This window comes from Accipiter gentilis, chromosome 9 (genome assembly GCF_929443795.1).
Source record: "Accipiter gentilis chromosome 9, bAccGen1.1, whole genome shotgun sequence".
NCBI classification, from domain to species: domain Eukaryota; kingdom Metazoa; phylum Chordata; class Aves; order Accipitriformes; family Accipitridae; genus Astur; species Astur gentilis.
Genome location: NC_064888.1, coordinates 34,596,540 through 34,617,421, shown reverse-complemented (window position 1 = coordinate 34,617,421; position 20,882 = coordinate 34,596,540). Strand labels below are relative to the sequence as shown.

Below are 20,882 nucleotides of genomic sequence, written 5' to 3'. Positions count from 1 at the left end.
CTCGTGAAGCTTTGCCCCGCAAAAGGAACCAGGCTGATGGTTCACTCATTTCCCAGAACAAAACACCAGTGTATTTTCAAGAAACATTTATTTGTCGGATTTCTGGAATGCAAGAAGAGCTTAGTCATTGCAGCTGGATGTCTCCTGATGTCAGTTAGGGGAACACACTCCAGCAGGAAACCAGTATAGCCCAGTTAGCTGAGCCACATTCCACAGCCAACCCATAATACTGGGGCAGGAGAGCGTGAGAGCCCACCAGCCACCTCACAGCTCTTGTGCTCTGTAAGCACGCGGATCACTGATGGGCTGGCGTGACCGGCTGTCCTGAACTGCATGTGTTTTGGGGAAAAAAACGGTAATTTGATTGCAGTAGTGGACAAGGTGGGTTATTTCACTTGGCTTTCTGTAGCGTTTGAAGCTTGAACGTGTTTGCATTCGGGCCCAGCTGCCGGAGGGCGTGCGGTGGGAGCCATCTGCCACAGAGGTGTCACAGGGTGGTGGTAGTGAGGCACAACAGGGTGATAAAGGGAACATGCTTCAGGTCCAGCCTACAAGGAGACAGACGGCACTTCTGCAGTGCCCGCAGCCAGCTCCTGATGCTCCTGCCCGAGGAGGGAAGCACAGCACAGAGGGAAAGGCTGAGCTACAGTTTGCCCCACGGCCCCATGGTCAGAGGAAAGAGCCACTTGCAGTCAGCAGCTGAAGCGTTCACCACGGCTTCTCCCATCTGCTGAGCAGCAAACAGCCTTGGTGGTCTTCACCTGCTCCCAGCGCTGAAGAACTTCGCAGGAGCCGGAGGAGATGCACAGGCGTCCGTCGCTTTTCACTGCACACTTCACAGCATCAGAAGCTGGCTTGAGAGGCTATATGACAAATTGTTGGTTAATACCCACACTAATTCATTTTTTTCCCTTAGAGTTGCATTTGCCGTGCATGCCAAGCCATCCTCTGCTCCTTTGCTCAAGGTGATATGCTAAATCCTGCTCCCTGGGCCATGGCAATCAGCTATTACTGGAATACGATCAAGCCGCAGATGGCAGCTGTGGGAATTGCAGAGACTCCGCATTGCTGAGCATCACGGTCAAATCCTGGCCAGCATCAGTGGGGCAGGATTTGACCACGGAGTCAGGCGTCCCACAAAGACCCAAGCCAGCCAAGTGCTGCAGCCTGCCCATGGGGTGCTCTCAGCATCTCTCTCTGCCCCCAGGCAGCACTCTCTGGTGCTGCTGCTGTATTTATGAGGTCCTGAAGCATACCTGTCACACCGCCTCATATCGATGACCCTATTGTAAGCATTTGCTCTGGGTCACTCTTGTCAAGACAAGGGATGAGCCTAGAAATGAGTTACTGCTACGGAAAACGAGTGCTTTGAAGGAGTGCGGAAAAGGTCCAAGTTTTCTAGCTTTGCATGCCTACTTGTGTACCAGACCCCAGAAATTAGCTGTGTTTATGGGAAAGGACGTTTTCACATGCCAACAATTTTAATGCGCACCAGGCCTCATGCAATTTTTCTTTCTATTTACAATATTATGTATTTTATATGATAAAGTTTGAAGTGCGGCTTTTGTGCATGAATGATACAGTTTCCATAATATTTTTTCATATGCAGAGACATTTTGTTTTGATCTCATGGGGCATGAGTCAACTCCTATTTGAGGCCACTGGAGTCCTTCCAGTGACCTTCCCGGAGCCTGGCTAACTGGGCAGCCAAAGCCTGACACGTTGTAGGTGCGAGCTAGCATGACCTGCCGAGGCTCAGGGCAGCTCAGTAGAGCAGGTCAATCAAAAAAAGCCTAGATGAGGAAACTACGCCGATAGCACTCAGTGTGCTTGGTGCAAAAACGAAGTCTCTGCCCCAGAAATGCACATGCTGCAGCACTGTGAGCCCCCCAGACATGTCGGCAGCAGTGGGTGTTCAGCCCTGCAAGTTCCCCAAAGTTTGCCCATCCAAAGCAGGTGCCAAGTCCCTTAATCTCAAGGCTGCAGGAGTCAGGGTGAGCTACAGGACTCATTTGGCTGAGCTCCTTGAGTGGGACAAACATGACCCTGGGCTGCCTGGATTACACCGGCCAGGTCCTGCACCCTCACAAAAGCAGCAGCCCTGTGGACCCGACCTGGCTGCTCGGGAATGGTGCCTGCATGATGATGCACAATTGCACAGCAGAGCTGGGTTCATGCTCTAAGGGTGCTTCCCATGAAGACCCCCAAGACCCCCCATGCAAGTGTGGGATCCCACACAAATTCGGGCAGCTGCCCATCCGGTATGCGTGAATTTTATTCCCACTTCTTAAGGACTGGTTGGAAGTTAAATTGGTTGGAAGACCGATTTCTTTTTTTCGGTAGGAGCAAGTTGCGATGGGGAAATGTCAGGTTCCTGAATTCAGCAAAACCCTAGCAATTTGCCTCAGCTCAGAAAGGTGCCCCTGTTCTTGAAGGCCAGCAAGGAAAAGAGCACACCCAGACTCTGTAAAACACACATCGCACCCCCAATGAGCAACAAACAACAGGCCCACAAAGCTGCTCATCCAGCATCCTCGCTGTTTACGCGGCTTTCATCTCAATAACTCTGTTATCGATGAAGAGCTAGCGAGAGGTGTTTGCACCACGATGCTCAGCACACAGCATTTCTGCGGTTGCCCAAAAAGCGGTCAGTGCTGTCAGTCAATGGCATTATGGGGAGGTTCAGAGCAAGAAGTCAATGAGAAAGGTCCAGCAGGTGGTAGCCTCTGCCTGGCTCTGCTGCCAGCTCTGGCAGGGACGAGGGACTGTTCTGCAGGACGCAGGGCTGCAGCCGGCGTCTGCATGGGTGGCTCCTCCACCGCCACCGGGCCTGCTAAGGAAATGGCACATGATTTGGAAATTAAGCAAAATATTTTGTGTTTATGAAACAGCTCCTAAGAGTTTGAAAAAAGAACTAGCGGTGTTTACACACAAGCTGGACGGACTCTAACACGGTGCATGCTCTGTTATGTCAACTCCTGCACCTGCATAAGATATTTTTAAAAATCCCCATGAAATGAGGGAGCCAAACAACTGCGTGAGTCTAATCAGCCCCATCTCGGTGCTCTCGCTAGAGCCACATTGAACGTTTTTGCTAACGGAGCTGCAGGACGATATGGAAAATCTTTTCTCCAAAGAGCCTCTGTTCAGGTCTGAAGTTAAGGCTGGTCAAAAGCAGGGAGTGGAGCTGCAGGTGAGCTGGTGTTGGAGCAGCCTGGGTGCAGAGCCCTGTTCCTGGGGCTGACGGATCGCTCCCAGGGAAGAAGGGAGACTTTGGAGGGAGTCCAAGCCTTGCAGCACCGCAGCTTGCTGCCGGCACAGTGCGGGAAGTACAGAGTAGCAGCTCAGCAAAGGGCACCTCGATCCCCTCTCAAGCAAGGAGGAGACTTGGCCAAAGAAGAATGAAGTGAAAAGCACATTTTCTTGTGCTTTCCCAGACTACCAGGATTACCAAACGTGCTTTTCACCGTGTTTTTCTATACCAGAAAGTTTCTGGACCCCTTCTTAGCAACACACGTTCTCCGTTCTCTCCTATCACTTGCAGAAGGTCCTGTCTGGACCGTGTTTGCTTGTAGGATGACACCAGGATTCAGTCCCTAAAAGGTTATTGACCTGGGAAGAGAGAGTTTCTAGAATTTAAGGGCTGGGCGACTTCTTGGAAACTGCCTTATCAGCACCGCTACAAGCTGGAGCTTTAACAACCCTTCCTGAGCTGCACATCTCTAGTTCCTATTCCTACAGTTTGGTATTTGTCTCTGTACACGTATGCTTATTTTGCAATTTGTTGTTTAGAACAGCTTTGGGCCAAGATTGCCACAAAACCATGAAGCCAAGCTCAATTGCTTTGCTGTTACTGAAACTGGGTGTCAGCTAAGTCCTGAAGCAAACCAGCGAAGGGGAGCAGACGTCTGTGCATAGACACTGCATAAGGGCCGGTGCCACGAAGTTTACGTGTCATCCTCCTTCCCTGGTGGCGAAGGGAATTGCCCCGGGCCGGGCGGGGTGTCAAGGGCTGTTATCAGCAGAAGCAAAAGGTGGTAAAACAGGAACAGAGAGGCACTGACTTTGCATGGCAAGGAGGGTCACCAGGGCCCAGGCTGGTCTCCAAGAGCGGCGGAGGAGGACTGAGAGGGCATGGATGCGTGCAGCGCTCCAGGGATTTAAAACAACACCTGACGATACATTAAAGTCTGCTGGAGGCACGAGCCAGCGCTTACACAGGGGCAGACTCGCTCTGAAGTGTCACAGGGAAGGGCTAGGTCACCGTACACCCCGGGGGGGTCCGCAGTGCCTCAAGCCTTCCCCACCAGTGCCTTGGCCCAGGCCAGGTTTTGGGGCGATGCCGCTAGCTGCCCCACGGCCGGGGGGTCTCCATCCCACTCACAACAGGTGGGCTTGGGGAGGCGTTTTTCCAAAAGAGCTGTAGAGAGCACGGGCTTTGCATCTGGGATCGGGCTCTCGTCCCCGAGGGGCACGGCACAGATCTGAGCGAGGACCATAGGAGCCGACCGGCGAATCCCTTCGGTGCCGACGGCTCACCCGCTGCCCTCGCCGGGGCAGGCTGCTCGGCGAAGCTGGCATCTGCCTTGGAAACAAATGTCCACAGCACCAGTAACTTCACCTCCTGAATCGCTGCTGTGATAATCCTGTTTGCTCAGTCTTAGTGACTGAAGAGAACCATAACCAAGAAAAACAGCAGGATTATCCTCCAGCACCTGTTTCCACTGAAAGGATTATCACAACTGGCTGTGCTGGATGATGTCCTCTAGGTATCACCATGAAAGCGACATGGCAACCCACCAGAAAGAGACCTCTCTCCCCTTCTGCATGCCCCTTTCCCAGGTATTTTAAGCACAGTAGCTGGGAGCTCCTCGCAGATGGAGGCCAGTCCGTGCAGATACAAGCGTTGGTGTTTGCATGTCTCCAGCACAGACTTGCTCTCCAAATAGCATCAGCTCTTGTTTGACTGTTTAACAGGGAGGCAGCGTGAGAAGTATGGGCTGTAAGCTGTGGGGCTCAGAAGACAGACAGCAGCCTTAAATCACTTTAAAACAAGTTGTTTTTCCTGCTCATCATTCCTTGTACTTTTGTTGTTCAAGCCCAGGATTTGACCCCCTCACCTCACAACTTGTAAGGGCTCTGTTGTGCTGCATTTGCATCCACAATACAATGGTAGCTGATGTAAGAGCTCTTTTACTGCAGAATGAAAATGTTTGATTGCAGAAAAAGAGATCTTCCTCAGAGCTGTTTACATGGGAAAGCAGGAAAACCAGAGAAAGCCCAGAGAAATTTTGGAGGGACTCAGCTCACCGATGGATGGTTAGCTCAGGCAACAGGAATGCAGCCCTCTTGTAGATGGAGGGCTTCTGTTTGATCTCACCTTCCAGACACGAAATCTGTCCCACTGTGCCCTCTTGGCTTTCTTTTGGGATCACCTTGAATATCGAGGTTAGCTCAATTGCCGTGAAGTTGCCACCAGGCTTTGCAGCAGCGCCCTGAGGGCCGGTTCTGCCACCAGTCTCGAAGCCTGAAAAGGAGCCTTTGGACGAGAGGAGGGATGCTCCGGAGGGGAGGAGGTGGCCACCATCTTCACACCTGGGGAAATGATTTAAGTAGGGGAGTCTGGGTGTAAAAGAAGTCCCGTGTGCCACTGGATCCCTGGGGAAAGGCCCCTTCTGGTCCTGGGCCGTTGGACAAACGTGATTCCCTGAAGCAATGCTAACGTACTGCTGTCGTCACGCTGCACCGGTGTCACAGAGGCCTGGGAGCTCGGGCTGCCACCAAGCCCCTTTGCTCCCATTGTGCCTGCACCAGAACAAGTGTCCTGAGCCCCTTCAAGGCAGGGTATCTCCCAGTGGTGGTAACTTTTAGTCCCCCATGGAGCTGCAAGGAAGGCACAGTGTCCCTTAATGGTGCAGAGAGGTGCTGCCGCTTCCCCACGGCCTCTGTGACACGAGGTAACGCCTCTCTCCATCTTCTTCTCAAAGGCATCCTCTCATCCTTTAAGCAGAGGGCTCGGTGAACGAATTACTGCAGTCACAGATGGTTTTTTCTATAATGGAATGTAACATTAAAATAAATACTGGAGCATGGAGACAAACAAAGCAAAAAAAAAAAAAAAAAAAATCAGGGGAATAATCCTCAGCTCGTAACGGTTTTTGCAAAACATTGTTGAAATTAGGTTTTATTGGAACAAAAATGTATTTATCATATCTGTCAACACTGGAAAATTATGTTTAAATTAAAACTTTATTTTAAACCCTAAAGATGACCCAGAAGTGATACGATATTTATAAATAGCTTATCATACACCACAGTATAAAAAGTACATTTATCCTCTCGCTATTGAGTCAAATTAATTGTTATATATGAGACGGGAATTAGTTTTACCCTTCTGACTACCAAAACAGAGAAAAAAATTAAAACCACAGGGAGGAGAGGAACAACAGGCCACGGGTCAGAGTCTCCTGTGCAAAGGACCATAGGAAAACAGACCCCATTGGAAAAGCCCACCCCGATGCCGAAGCTTGTCTAGATCTGGGCCAAGACTAGGTGGTACCAAGCAGCAGAGACCTCTGATCCCCGCCGTTGTGCGCAGGATTTCAACCTCTGATGTGCTTAAAAGCTGTTCTCAAGCACTGAGCCAGCCAGGTCCCCATTTAAACTCATTTATGCTGTGGATGGGTGGCTCCTTCCAAAGTCTTCGCCCTGTTGTTTTTGGCCACGGCTTTGACAGGACAGCAGGACTGCAGACGACTTCTTGTGCCAGCTCAGCTTCAAAGCAAGAAATGCCCTGTGGCCCCGATACCAAGCCTGCAAAGGCTCTTCTGACAAGGCTGAATAACGTATTGTATAAATTGGGCATAAGACTAACCGTGCAGCTGTTTTACCCAGCCAGGAACCTCCGCGGGGCTGCTGATGCTGGTGCCCCTGCTGTGCGCTTCCCGTGTTCCCAGTGCATCCCGTGGCTCACGTGCTGTGCTCGGCTACCAAAGGGCAGAGCCCACCTGGGTTTTTAGGGGTGCTATCTGAGATCTCAAGCAGCCCCACTGCAGCTCCTCTGCCAGAGGAGACCAGTGGCTTACAGGCGGTGAGGACTGACCCCCCCTCCTCCCTGACCCAACAGCTGGGATTTTAGGGAGCCTCTTACAAAACCTCCTTTCTATCAGAGAAGGGATCAGAAATATTCTCCTTGGATAGTTCGGTCTTTGAACCTCAGATCGAGGAGACTGCATTCTTTATCCAGGCTTCATTAATATCCCATAAAAAAAGACAAATGGTCTCCTTTCCTGGGGCCAAGCGGAGTCAGCGTGCTCTGCTCTGGTCGTGGCTGTGGCCACAGCCCAGATGGCTACACGTGTGTGGGATGGAGACGATACGGGCTACGATACGGCAGCGCAAATGCAGCCCGTTGGGATGCTGGCTGGCTGTAGACCATGCAGCAGCCCAGGCCTGCCGCTCCTGCATGCAATGCAGAGGCCATCGCTGAAGCGGCAGGGAGCCAAGGAGGTGACCGTGGATAATGCCGCGAAACCGCCCGGAGAGGGGAGATGGGAAGCTGGTGGGCAGAGCCGAGCCCCGGACGGTGGGAGGCTCCCAGTGGCAGCGGCCAGGAGCTGAACGGTGACATGGGGAGATAAGGCTTTTGATGGATGGACCTCAGAAGGTTTGAAGGTTTTTGTTCTGTTTGGATAAGCAGTCAAATATTCACACAGATAAGCTTCAGAAATGCATCTGATCTGAAGGCCTATCTTAAAAAGCAGGGCTGGAAATAGAACAAGAGAATTCCTCCGGAGCTTTGGTGGCTCCTGGGCTTTCCTTCGCCAGCACCAGGCTGTCCAGACCCACCCATGCAAGCAAACCCACAGTCAGGACAGCTCTAACAGCCTGACCCTCCCTGAACCTCGGGCATTCAACCGTGCCTAGGTACCAACCTTACTCACAGCCTGGGGGCTAGGGGAGACGGTCCTTCGCTTGGTCACTCTCTGCACTTTGTCGTCGGGGTCCACAGAGCTGCTATGGGTGGTTTAAAACGTTGTTAAGGAAACGCCCTTGTTAAGGTTTGTGTATATCTGAACATATCCGTTGGCACAGAGTTTATATAACATTGCCTGGCGCCTCATCACCCGCAGAGTTATACCCACATCGAGCATCTCGCTGTGTGCAAAGATCTGCCATAACCTGCTGATGAACGGCTGCTGGTGGCAAGACCAGACAGCAGCACGGATGATCTTGGCGGACTCCTGCCCTCCTCGTGCACCACGCTCAGACCTAGATGAGGGCTGCAGGCAGCACTGAAGATGGCCAGCTATTATCCTGCAACTTTAAATCACAGTGCTCGAGTGGAGTGCTTTTGGGGAGTGCATCATTTCCTTGGAAATAAATTATAATGTTGTACTTTACTCCAGCGAGTTTCCTTGTACCATAAGTTGTTTAAACAGTTTCTCATTATGCGTTTCCCATTTGGACAAAAAACAGACCAGAAAGCCTGAAGCACCAAGGCTGGTAGGAAAACGGAAATCCTGCTCCGACCATCCGAGCAGGCAGAGAGCACCTCCCCAGCTCTGGGCAGGCGCTGGCGAGCCCAGCGAAGGTTCGGGGCAGGAAGGTGCAGGCAGGAGCAGCAGCAATTTCTGGCTCTGCAGAAAGTCTCGAGGTGACCCGAACACCTTTCAGGTTCACCTTTGAACAAATACGGCTCCCGGTCGGTTATGCAGGGTTTCCATCTGAGCATCCACCCGCTTTGGGATGCCTCAGGGAGGACCCAGGTCCTAACCCCACGGGCAGAGCAGCAGAGGGCTTTCAGCAAGCCCAGGGAGCCCACCCCACCTAGGGTCAACTAATCGCTTCCCCTTCCCCCGTGTCCCTCCCCGGGCTTCCCGACTTGCTATTTATATCTTTGCCCTGATGAGTCCCCCCATCCATCCCCTGGCTTTAACCTCTTCCGTGCCAAGCGGTGTTTGGAGTTTACATGAGAAAGTTGTTTATGTTATATAGCTTTGTAATAGTTTCCTCCTACACCACCTCCCTTCCTTCCCCAATAAAATTCCCTACGGCGCGCTCGGCAAAGCCCGTAAACAAAGGAGGGGTTTGGAGACCCAACCAGGTTTTGGTGAACCCAGTGGGGAAATAATGTCTCCCTTGAAGGACGTTAAAGCCTGAGCTCATAATAGTAGGAAACTAGTGTCCACCCTAAGTAAGGAATTGCCTTCTTGCAGCTACCTAGCATAAAACACAATGTCCACACAGCAGGCCACAAGTCATCCTTGGATGAAGGGGGTTAACCCCGCATGTTCTCCTCACCGGTCAGGGTGGCGTTGACGGTAGTAAACCGATGTGTTTGCTAAGCTCCAAATACTTGAAGTTGTGACAAGTGAGCAGCGAAGGGAGAGTGCAAAAAGGCAGCAGTGTTTTGAGCTCACCTAGACTGATGAACAGAAGCAGAAGGCAATGAAAATCCATTAGCCTGACTGTTCCCTGCAGAGGAAAAACAGGCACACAAAATCCAATTCATTATTCTCTTTCTTATTTAATGCTAAGTAAGTCATTGAACTTTACTACTTGATCTATCCATTTTCTTTAGTAGTAGGGCTGCAGGAAATCTTTCCCCTCTCAAAGGGGGTTTCAAGTTTCTCACTGATATCATGTAAAAAATACTTGGAGTGTATGAGTAAAAAATAACCGCATTTCAAAGGGAGCTTGAGCCATGCAGATAATGATAATTTTTCTCTTCTGAAGCGCAGAACCGAAGAGTGGAGGTCCCTGGGAGCTCGGAGCACCATTGTTCTTCTTCCAGGCCCTTATCTGGAGACAGGCCCTGCGATAGACTGCGATGAGGCCACCGAAGGGATTATCTGTTCAGAGTGCTAATGGCATGCATTTGACAACATCAACCATTTAATTTATGAGGTGCCTCGTAACGTAAAGGCAAAGAAATCCATACCATGCAAAAGCCCAAGCACATCCAGTGCAATTAAAAAGTCTCTGATCAAAGCCCAGCTTGCTCTACAACACAACTTTCTTAATTATGGCCATGTAGAAATGTTCCACCTTCCTAAAAGGCACCTTAGCACATTTTGTACACTGATGGCAGTGTTATATAACAAGAAATATATTAATGGAAACTATCCAGCACGGAAATTATTCCAGCCTTTTTATCACTGCATTCCTTGCTTCCACATAAGCGAAGTGTGCAGGAATAAAAGTGGTTAAACACCATCCGCCAGAAGACACGCACGATGGGGATTACTCACAAATCGCTAACAGCTCAATTGTGCCCATCAGCGCTGGGATGCAAACAGAGCTGCTCTTCCCGGGGGATTATTTTTCCACTGCCCGTGGCTCGTTGCCATGTCACCCTCTTGCAGTTGGGGACAGCTTAGTGCTCTCACCTGGTACCTGACTTGCTCTTTCAGCTCCCTTGGTCCAGATCTCTGCCAGAAGTTGAGGAGTCCGTCCCACACTCTTCACCGTGGTAGAGTTACCCAGTGGATAATCAGACTTAAATCATGTTTTCTTCTATCGCATCCATATTTGTGCAAAATGGCATTTTTTTTCACTTTTCACATGCAATGAGAAGCTTAATGGCTTAGTCATTAAGCTTCTGAATATAATGTTCAGTGTGGCCCCTGAAGGGAGGGAGGGTTTAGGTGGGGAGTCTCACTTTTCCAATGCAGGTCAGGCAAAATGACAGGCCAGAGGGTGCTGGTCCGGTCCGGGTCTCAGCTTCTGCAGCATCACTGCCAAACATGAGGTTTGTGATCACAGTGATGGATCCAAATCGGGGCTGCAACCAAAACGTGGTCTCAGCCCCATTGCTCCGCATGTTCCCATGCCCCTCCTCGTGCCATTACCTGTGTTCATGCAACCTGTGTGAATCAGCTGAAACAAACCTTTTCTGGAAGGGCTGGTTTTCAGCCAGGGGAGCCCATTGCTCACCCGTTGCGCAGTCAGCAGACCCAGTCCGGGCAGGGGGACGTGCTATGGAGGGCAGAGTGCGAGCACCAGCCCTGGCTTGGATGGGCTGATGCTGAGAACCACAGACATGCGTTCACCCCGTTGCCAGCTAGCTGGGAACCACCTGGCAGTGAAACAGGAACACAGCCTCTCCCGTGGATGCTCTGGAGGTGGTTTAGAGCGGTGTTACGATACCAGTTGTTACTGGCAATTACTGCAGCAGCAGCTGCCTTGCACTGAGTATTACATAAAAGCTCCGAAAAGCCCCAGTATTTGAGGTGAAGCTGGTTTGTGAGCAGATCGGATGCTCCTGTGTCAGGATCCGGGATTTCAGGCGCAGGCTGGGTGCACTGGTGTTGTGGCTGTCCTAGTCTGGTGATGGAAACCTGCCAGGGTACCAGCGATGCTTCAGTCGGGGCAGGGGGGGTGAGCAACAGGTCCCCCCGCGGCCCCTCCTGCCTCCCCCTCCCCTCCGCCGCCGTACCCCAGTAAGGGTAGCTCCGTGCCAGGGAACACATCCCACACCACGCTTCGTGTCGTAAGCCAGCTAATTGAGATTTTATTTGATGGCTCCCAAGCGAGTGTTTAGGGGAAGGACAGACAAACAAACAAACAAAAAAAAAATCCCTCGCTGAAGGCGGGCTCTGCGAGCGGGCGAGCTGTTAAACAATGGGAGCTTTGTGGGACGTCTCCCAGTTTACCTGCTCCAGTCCAAGAGGAAGCGCTCCTCCCTCCGCAGCACAATGACGGCGGGTCGGCAAACCCCACGGGGGGGACACAGGCTGGCGCACACCTTTTTGGGCGCAGGACACCTCTGGGTCCCCTCTGATGCTCGGGCAGGTGAGCGGGGGGCACGTTATACACCCAAATGGGAGCAGAGGGAGGGCGGCTGGGGGCACCGTGAGCTGTCCCCAGGGGTAAGTGGGGTGGACGGCGCTTGTCCACCACCGTGGCTTGCACAGGGTGCTGGTAGCATCTGTAACTCTCACTGGAGCAGTCAACGAAGGGCTCTTCATCCGTATATAGAAAATTTAACCCAGAACATTGTTCTCGCTTCCTGGCTAGGAAATCCTGCCAGGGGCTTCTCTCAATTCCTTCTTCTTAACAAGCACTCTTGAAATTTTGGCCACAAAGCACTGTTTAAATGTTACCACCTGGCAAATCTTTTGTCGTGAGCTTTTGCGCCGTCCCTGCGGTTTTTCCTTACAGTGGCAGGGTATTCTGCAGTCCCACTTTGAGGGAGGGCAGGTGACAGGCTCTGAGGGGGCTGCAGCACTCACCTGGCCCTGCGCGATGACTTGTTGGTAGCTGAAATATTTATACACCTAGCAGCCGCTGAGGTCTTGAGCTCTTCGGTGGGTCTGATTGCCTCTTCGGTGTATACACTTAAATCTGCCTTTCAAAGCACTGAGCCAATGAGCTTAAGACCAATTATCAAAACAATTTTGCTAGGAAGAAGTCTATCATGGCTTTACAGAGACGCTGGGCCAGGCATGCAAAGGTACATCACTGCCTAGAGACGCACAACAGTGGCTAATGGCTGGAGCACCGAACTAGTAGAAAATCCTCATTTAATCTCATTAAGGACAACAGGATTCAGTGCATTACACAGGATCAGAGGGGAAAGGCACACCATTACGTCTGAGATGTGCTGCTAACCATGGCAATGGCAAAAGTCTGGGTAAACTTCTGTTTCCTCCTTCAGGTTGTGGACCTGGAGGTCAGGACTCATTTCCTATTTGTCTGGCACTTTTGCACTTTGGTGCAGCTGGTATTAATAACTCTGAGTATCAGTCCTGGAAGGAATAGGTATGACCAAACCCAGACACTGCCCGGCATCTGGTACCGTTCACGTCTGCATGCAGACTGCTGCCGGGGCACAGCTGAAAAACGCGTGCTGCTGGGTGCTAAGGACAAGCGAGCAAAGACCGCCACAAAAAAACCCGTGGGAGCCAAGTGGGCAGGAAGACAAAAACGGCAGTTTGCGAAGCGAACGTGCGTACCAAGCTGCCAGTTTTCATGAACCGGGAAGCCGATCGCCAGTTTACGTAACAAACCCAAACACTCTTGCATTTCCAGCACGGCGGGCTCGATTCTGTCGCTGGCGTTTGCAGGACGGAGCAATGACTCAGGGGAGCGGTGCGGCCGGCAGCTTGCACCAGCATGCCTGGCACAGCCCGGGCACACCTGCACCCCGGGGTGCCACGGGGCACCTCCTGCTTGGCACCGCGCAGGATGACGGCTGTGGGATGCGGGATTCTCCGGGTCCAACCGGAGCCCCGCAGAAGGGAGGGGGTAATGCTAAGAGGGACGTATGTGTCCCGGGAGCCATGGATGGCCAGGGAGCTGCGCGGCTTTACGCCGTCTGAGAAGCTGCTCGGGTGTGCTTTAGTATGCTGCCGTTAGCCAAGAAGAGCGAGAAAAACTTTTAGGGGCATGTTTCAGCTGCCCATCCCTTGGTGGCACGGTCCTGTATGGAAAGCGTCTTACCTCTCACACTTCTTAACATGTGTTTCTACAGTGCCTCTGCCTGGTGCATCCCTATCCAAACCAAATAATATAGACTTTACCAGTAAGAGGCAACACCTATAGCGTGGCCAAAGATGCCCCAGTTTTTGCTGTTCACAATGATAATCCCGGGTTTGTTTGCCAGCATCACCTTTTTTTTACCCTTTTCCCATCTCGGTCACTTTTTCAAGCACAGTTTGACAGCCTGAAGTAACTGAATTGCACGAATAAATCACCTGCTGTTACCACGGCTGCTCCTCACGGATGGGCAGGCGTACAAACATCTCAAACAAAAAGCGTATCGATTTCTTCTGTGAGACGATTATCACAAATATTGTTGATCTAACATTATATGCGGTTGTTTATATAAAGAGAAAGACTCCTTACTTCCTCCTGGGGTGTTTGGGAACTTGGCAGGCTCTGAAAGCAAGTCAGTGGTGCATAGGGTAATGCTCCTTGGGGGGAGTGTGCTTAGCGCTATTGGAGGAGATCACATTAGTGCTTTTGACAGGATCAAACAGAAAGTTCCAGCTGAACAATGAGTTTTTAGGACGAAAAGTGAAATGTTAAGAAGGTGTGTACATCTCCGCGAATTTGCTTCATTTCGCTTGTTGATGTGGCAGTAACAGAACTATTTTTAGGTATAATCCTTCAAAGGGAACATGACTTCTCCTTTCTGATTAGTACAAAGCTGGCTGCTAGTCAAAGGATAATTATTTCCCAACACATCACCTAACACACACCAGCAAACAAAACACTCATTATTTGAGCTATCCCATGTTAACTGTTGTTTAGCAGTTAACGTTTTCTTGACAGCTTTGAATAGGACTAATTGCTCCAGCTTCATTAGCAGAGGTCATTTACTGCTGGTAACAATACTTTTCTGGAGATAGTCTCTCGCATAAGATTAGATTATCAGGTCAAATTCTGCTCCCAGTGGCAAAGATGCCTGACCGCGTTTGGCCTCAAGAAAGTCTGCTCTTTCAGTTCATAGCTACACAATTTCCAGCCCTGCAGCTGATATATTACATAAAGGAAGTAAGTGCACTCCAACGGACGGGAAATTACAATAAATTAGGAAAGTGTGCAGCATAAGGAAGGTTGCAAAATAGCCACTTAAAAGTTATTAATAAAACCGAATTCAGATAGGGTTGGGGGGGGGGGGGGGGGGGGAAGCTGACAAAGAAGTTGTCCTCATACTTGAAAACACGTGCATACCCAAAAGGGAAAGCAGCGTTTGCAGAAGAACCGGTGCGTGCTGTATCACAAACAGCCGGCTGATGCTGTCAAATGCTGTGTGCGCCATGGGCACAGTTCACAATTTTAAGCCGCATTTTTTGCACATAGTTTCGTTCGTTCACCAGTTACCGCTTGGAGCTACAGTCAGTTGATGCCGAGGGTCACGGCCTCAAAGCGCAGTGAATTTTCAGGAGTGCTTTTGTGCAGCTCTCACCGGTGCAGAGGCCCTTCTGCAGCCACTTCGACAGCCTGCTGCGTGTCCGAAACATCCTTAACTTTCCTGAACACAGGGAAAACTGAAGCCAGGCTTTCCACCCAATATATTCCCATTTAAGCGCGTGGAGAGATGCAGCCTTCTTTTCAGAAGTGCTGAGCAAACACTGTTTAGCATGCAGCCGGCGCCTTTGAGAATCAGGCGTCTTGCATGTGGAAGTCTCAGGCACCCTCGCCAAATAATTTTGGTCCTGGCAGACACAGGACGTTTTCCTCTGAGCGGATTTCTGTTTTACCTGCGTCTCCCTTCGCTGCAGGCCTGCGGCTCTTTGCTGTTACTTTCCTGCCCACGTACGTGTGCAGCCGCATGCCTACCACCTATACTTTCTGACCTGCAGCTCCAATTGCTAATCCATGTCTGGTTTTCGTCAGAAAAAAATATTCATCGTGAGCGTTTGACTCACTGCCTCCGGAGTATTTCAGCTGCCCTGTAACACTTTTCAGAGTATCCTTCTTCTCCGCGGAGAACAGCCTGTTCTGAGCGTGATCCACGGCAGACTGCTCGCCAGCAGCCTCCCCTTCCTCGCACACGTGCGTGCCATATGTCCCGCTCCGGCCGCACCGTTACTGTGCCACCGCCTTTTTACACCGTGCAAGACGGACCGGCAGCCGCCATCCACGCTGCCGGGTGGATTATCTTAGCTGTCTACGAAGGGACTCAACGTGCCCGCCTCCAGACTCTTCCAGCAGGTCCTCGACTGGCTAAAATTCAACGGCAGACAAATCCTGACCACTTTGCTCACACAGCGGGCTCTACGGAGGCCGATGGGCAAAACTCATCCTACCTTTCACCTTCTCAATGCCATTGCACTTGTCTAGGGGAAGCGTGACCCAGCACAGCTATTTGGCAAAAGCCGAGCCGGTTCTGGCCAAAAATTTCCCACCAAAGTCAGACCCTGTTGAGCCAAAAGTTTCATCGCTTTTTAAAATCTAAGGACACGAGCGTTTGGATGGTTAAAATTAAGTATGTGAGCTGATTTATGCGATCCCCAATGCACAGGAGGGCACTGCTGCCTCCCGATCCCATCCCGATCCCGACATGCGCAGCCAACGTCTCACCGCAGTTGCTGCCATCAGACATTGTCATCCTGTGCACCCTTTTGGCCCTGCTGTCTTTGGTGGAATCGCAGACAAAAACAGATTAAAAAAAAAAATAAAAATCACTTGGTGGCAGAGCCTACTTCGCTTAGCACCTGGTCTGATGTCACCCCAGCATTTTAAGAAGCCCATTTCACTGTTATCGAGGGAGACACCATTAACTGCAGCTCACACCGAACCCCAGTAACATCAATGGAAAAGTATTATTTACTTCCCCGGTCCCTTCATTTTGTCCTTGCACAAAAAGTGTAACTTGTTTGGGGTTTGTTTTTTTTTTTTCCTTCCTGAAAATACATCATCAGAAATGGCAAAGGACAAATTCCTTAACTTTTAAAACAAAAAAAAATGAACAAATGGTTTCCAAAACAAACCGTTGGCCACCACCCTAAAGAACTCGGCTTTGGGAAGTGCTCTTCCTGGGAGCCGATTTCTAATTTAACTATCCTTTTGAGTTTCATAAAGCTAAAAACGGCTTCACTTTCATTCTGCACTGCCTTCTTGTTGCTCTATCTGCCATGCATTCACTGCAGTAATGAAAGACTTCATGAAACCACAAGGATAGAGCGTACCTTCATAAAGCAATAAAGGAAGACAATCTTTTGGACCAGGGACGCAAACCTGCAGCCCTTCTGTTCACAGTATCTCCTTACTTGGATCAGTCCACAATAAAACATTCAGTTATCATAATCTGGCCCCCAAGGAATATGTGACTGTCAGCAGCACACTGAAGCCACGCTGCACATGACCATTAGCTTTATGATCTACAAACTAGGTAGTTTTATTTCGCCCAGTGACACAGAAAAGGTTTCAGCAGCGTTTAAGTCTGTCCCGGAGTCCGATCCTGCTCCAGTTATGCCCCAGCCATTCCCTCAGAGGTTAACTCCTTTCTTACAGTAAGAGGGAACCAAAGTCTGGAGTCCTGCGACCGAGCGCCTGGCTGCCATCTCCCCTTACAGGGCACGAGCCTCCTCCGGCTGCTTTTCGGGCAGGGGGTCTCCCCCGACCTCCACGCTCAGCACCGGGACCCGGTCCCGCTGAGGGCACACCACCCACCTCGCTCGGGCAGGATCGGGCCCACCATCAGCACGAGGTGGGCTTACTTGTGGGGTAGCGTGTACCGCATATGGAGATTTCTTTCTACTGGAGCCCATTTTTAGCTTTCAAATTAAACATCCTCTGTAATCTTAAATATTCTGGTCTCCTGACTCCCAGCTGCGCACTCCTAACAACAACAACAACAAAAAAGAATATATTCTAGAAAGGAACAGTTACAGAAAATGAGTGTATTCATTATCAGAGTGGAAACACCTTGTCTTTAGCCATTAATTTCAAGGGAAGTCAGCAGACCTCGGTGCAACAGGAACACAACCTTATTGGGTTTCAAACACGTTTTTTACAATACTGTGTCAGGAAAAGCCATTAGATAGAGTTGTATTGGTAATCTGAGCCATCTTTGGAGAAAAACAAATGCTGTTCTTCCCATTATAGGTAGGTATTGTTTCGAAACCTATAGAGACACGCTTGCTTGTGCTGCAATGGTATTTATTGCACATAGACCAATTACTTACACAGTAGTAAATTGCACCAGAGTATAAATATGTTATAAAACACACACAGAGAGGAAAATGGAAATGACACACAAGTGCTAAAATAACAGCAGATTCACGTGGGCATTTGGAAATAAAAATAATAAAGTCTCTTAAGATATTTTAATTTATAATATGGATATATTTACAGTACCTTCATAAACTAATATAGAAAAAGTCACTCTCTCAATCAAACTGTAACAGATCGGACAAAACCAGAAATCAGTTTCAGGGTCAGCGTTATTCAAACCTCCCTTTCATTTTTAATTCGCGTGTGTGTACGGGTGTGCAAGTAACATCTTCAAATAACATTACGACTCTTAACACTGTGCAAAAAATGGCTTTGTCGCCATTTTCAAAAAAATGTGCAGTAAATTTTTGTTGTTGCCAGGATTCCCCCCCCTCCCCGTTCATCCATAATCACAATGAACAAGCTTCAGAAGGCTCCTCGCCACCCTCCCCCCTGTTCATAAAATACTATTAGTGGTATGTAAATATGCTGTTTAATATAAACATGGCCTGTTTATTCCCCTGTACAATATGCACAGTTTGAGGTAGAAGTTTCTCAGCCTGACTGCTATTGTCTGGCCGAAGGAGATAAGCACAATAACTCACTGCTTGCTGATGCAGAGGGAAAAAGCACAAGAGCGTGGATTGGGTTGGGTTTTTTTTTTACCCCCTTTCGAAATATACCTGTGCTCCTCATTCATTACTCATTATTCCTCTCCATCGCTACTCTGCAGAATTGGGGAGCACAGCCACTCCGAGATTAAAACTCATCTTGCCCGCGGGTCCGTGCTCTCCGCCTGGAGCACCTGCAGCACGGACCCTGCGCCTCCCCAAAAAGCGCCCGGTGCTGCGGGTGAGGGAGTGAAACCTGGGGTGTCCGACAGCCCCGGGCGAGGCGGGGGACGGCTGGGACCCCCCGCTGCGGCCAAACTCGGCGGCCAAGAGCCGGCACCTCCACGCTGAGGTTCAACCACCGGCACGGTCCTGGGACAACTCACCCGAGTGAACCACAGCCCCTTCCGAAAGCACTTCTCCTAAACACAAGCTGGCTATCTTTGGGACGGGCTGTTTATTTTCTTTGTTCTCCGGTCAGTGGGTTTCCTGTTTGCTGTAGTTTCGGATGAGGTATGTCGTACACGAGTTCACCTGCTTCTATTCCTAAGTAAACAGCCGCTCTCTCCCCGCTAAGAGAGGGATGAGTTTGGCTTGCCACCAGCTTTACCACCAGGCAGCTGCCGGGGACTTCTCCGCTCCCGTGTGCCTCCCTGCCTGCCTCTCTCCCTGCCCCGGGCCCGACGTGGCCCCCCACGCCTCCCCCCTATACCTTGGACTCCGAATCGGACGTTTTGCTATTTCTCTCCTCCAGGCTGGACTCGCTGCCGCCCCGCGCGCCCCCGTTGCAGTCGGACCAGGTCCCTCCCAGGCTGCGCTCGGGGGACCCGACGGTGCTGACGAAGCCCCCGGGCAGGCGGGCCAGCTCCCCGCCGCCGGCGTGCAGCCGCCGGTCGGCTTTCCGCGGGCAGCAGAGCAGCCTCTTGAAGGCCTTACGAAAGTCGGGGCTGCGGCAGTAGATGATGGGGTTGAAAGCGGAGTTGGCGTAGCCCAGCCAGTTGAAGAAAACGAAGAGCCAGTCCGGCACCAGGTCCCTGTTGAAGACGTTGACGATGTTCACCAGGAAGAAGGGGAGCCAGCAGAGGGTGAACACCCCCATGATGATGCCCAGAGTCTTGAGGGCTTTCTGCTCCTTCATGGCCATGATGCGGGAGGTCTTCCGCTTGCTGGCTCGGCCGTTGCCGAGGATGGGCTGGTGGTGAGGGTGAGGGGGCGGGGGCGGCTGCGGCTGCTCGTGGCTGCCGTAGAATCGGCCCTCGCACCTATCGATCTTCCTAATCTGCTCCTTGGCCTCCCGGTACACCCGGAGGTACACGAAGATCATGATGAGGAGGGGGATGTAGAAGGAAATGATGGACGAGGCGATGGCGTAAGCCCTGTTGGTGACGAAGTCGCAGCAGCCCGGGTCCTGGTAGCACTCCAGCGCCTGGGGGTCCTCGTCCCGCCACCAGTGCATCATGATGGGCAAGAAGGAGACCAGGGCGGAGATGGCCCAGACGGTGCAGATGATGCCCTTGGCCCGGCCCTTGGTCATGAGGCTCTGGTAGCGGAAAGGCGAGGTGATGGCCAGGTAGCGGTCGATGGCGATGACGCACAAGGTCTCGATGCTGGCCGTCACGCAGAGCACGTCCAGGGAGGTCCAGCACTCGCAGAGGAAGGATCCCCAGAGCCAGGTGCCCCGCACCACCAGCGTGGCCCCGAAGGGCACCACCAGCAGCCCCATCACCAGGTCGGCGCAGGCCAGCGAGGTGATGAAGAGGTTGGTGAGGGTCTGCAGCCGCTGCGTGCGCCCGATGGCCGCGATCACCAGCACGTTCCCGGCCACGATCAGCACCACCACCAGGACCATCAGCAGGCTCATCCCCACGGCCCACTGCTGCGACAGCAGCTCGGCGGCGGCGGCGGCAGCGGCGGCGGCGGCGGCGGCCGGCTGCCTGCTCCCGCCCGCCGCCGCCGTCACCCCGCCGCCGACGGAGCGGTTCTGGGGGCCGCACTCGCCCGCCAGCCACCCATCGCCCATGGCTTTGCGGGGCTCTCCGGCCGCCCCACCGCGGGCAGGAGAAGCGGCTCCGCCGCCGCCGCCGCCGCCGCCGCCCCGGGGCTGCCGCATGGCCCCGCGCCGCGCCGCGCCGCGCCGCCGGCCCGCCCCGCCCCTCCGCGCGTCACCCGCCTCCCGCCGCCAATCGGCGCCCGGGGGAGGGCGGCGGGGGGGAGGAGCCGAGACCAGCCGCCCCGCCCCGCCCGCGCGCTGCCCGCGCCCCGCCGGCACCGAGCTGCCTGCGCTCCTCTTTGCCAAGCAGCGGACCCCCCCCCCCCCACCCCTCCCAAAATCCGCACCCCCCCCCACCCCCACCCCGGGCCACCCACCCTGCCTACGGCAGGGTGGGTGGCCCGGGGTGGGGGGTGGGGGGGGGTGCGTGCGGGGGGGTGGGTTCCTGCCCGCAGCGTCTGCCGGTGTCTCGGTGTCCCCTCCGATACTCGGGTGGGAGGGGGCTTGGGGGCAACGGGGAGGTGGTCTCCAGGTGTAGCAGGGGCCAGAATGGGGCTTGGGAAAAGGCAGGTTTGTAGCCCAAAATATCCAAGAGTGGGACCCTGGGACGA

The 20,882-nt window shown here is 52.2% G+C and overlaps 1 protein-coding gene across 4 annotated transcripts; it reads right to left on the bottom strand.

Moving 5' to 3' along the window:
• Positions 1-250: 250 nt before the first annotated feature.
• ADRB1 (adrenoceptor beta 1) lies at positions 251-20,358 on the bottom strand. Of its 4 annotated transcripts, XM_049811344.1 has the most exons (4): positions 18,994-20,358; positions 9,423-9,477; positions 7,935-8,016; positions 4,250-6,052 (listed from the first exon to the last, which is right to left on the bottom strand). In XM_049811344.1, the coding sequence occupies exons 1-3, from the start codon at positions 20,299-20,301 to the stop codon at positions 7,979-7,981; spliced, it is 1,401 nt and encodes a 466-aa protein (XP_049667301.1). In that variant the 5' UTR covers positions 20,302-20,358; the 3' UTR covers positions 4,250-6,052; positions 7,935-7,978. The 4 variants fall into 4 exon arrangements, with proteins under 4 accessions (XP_049667300.1, XP_049667301.1, XP_049667302.1 ...); XM_049811345.1 differs by having other exon boundaries at positions 4,250-8,016; XM_049811343.1 differs by lacking the exons at positions 4,250-6,052; positions 7,935-8,016; positions 9,423-9,477 and adding an exon at positions 251-2,833.
• Between the last annotated feature and the right edge of the window lie 524 nt (positions 20,359-20,882).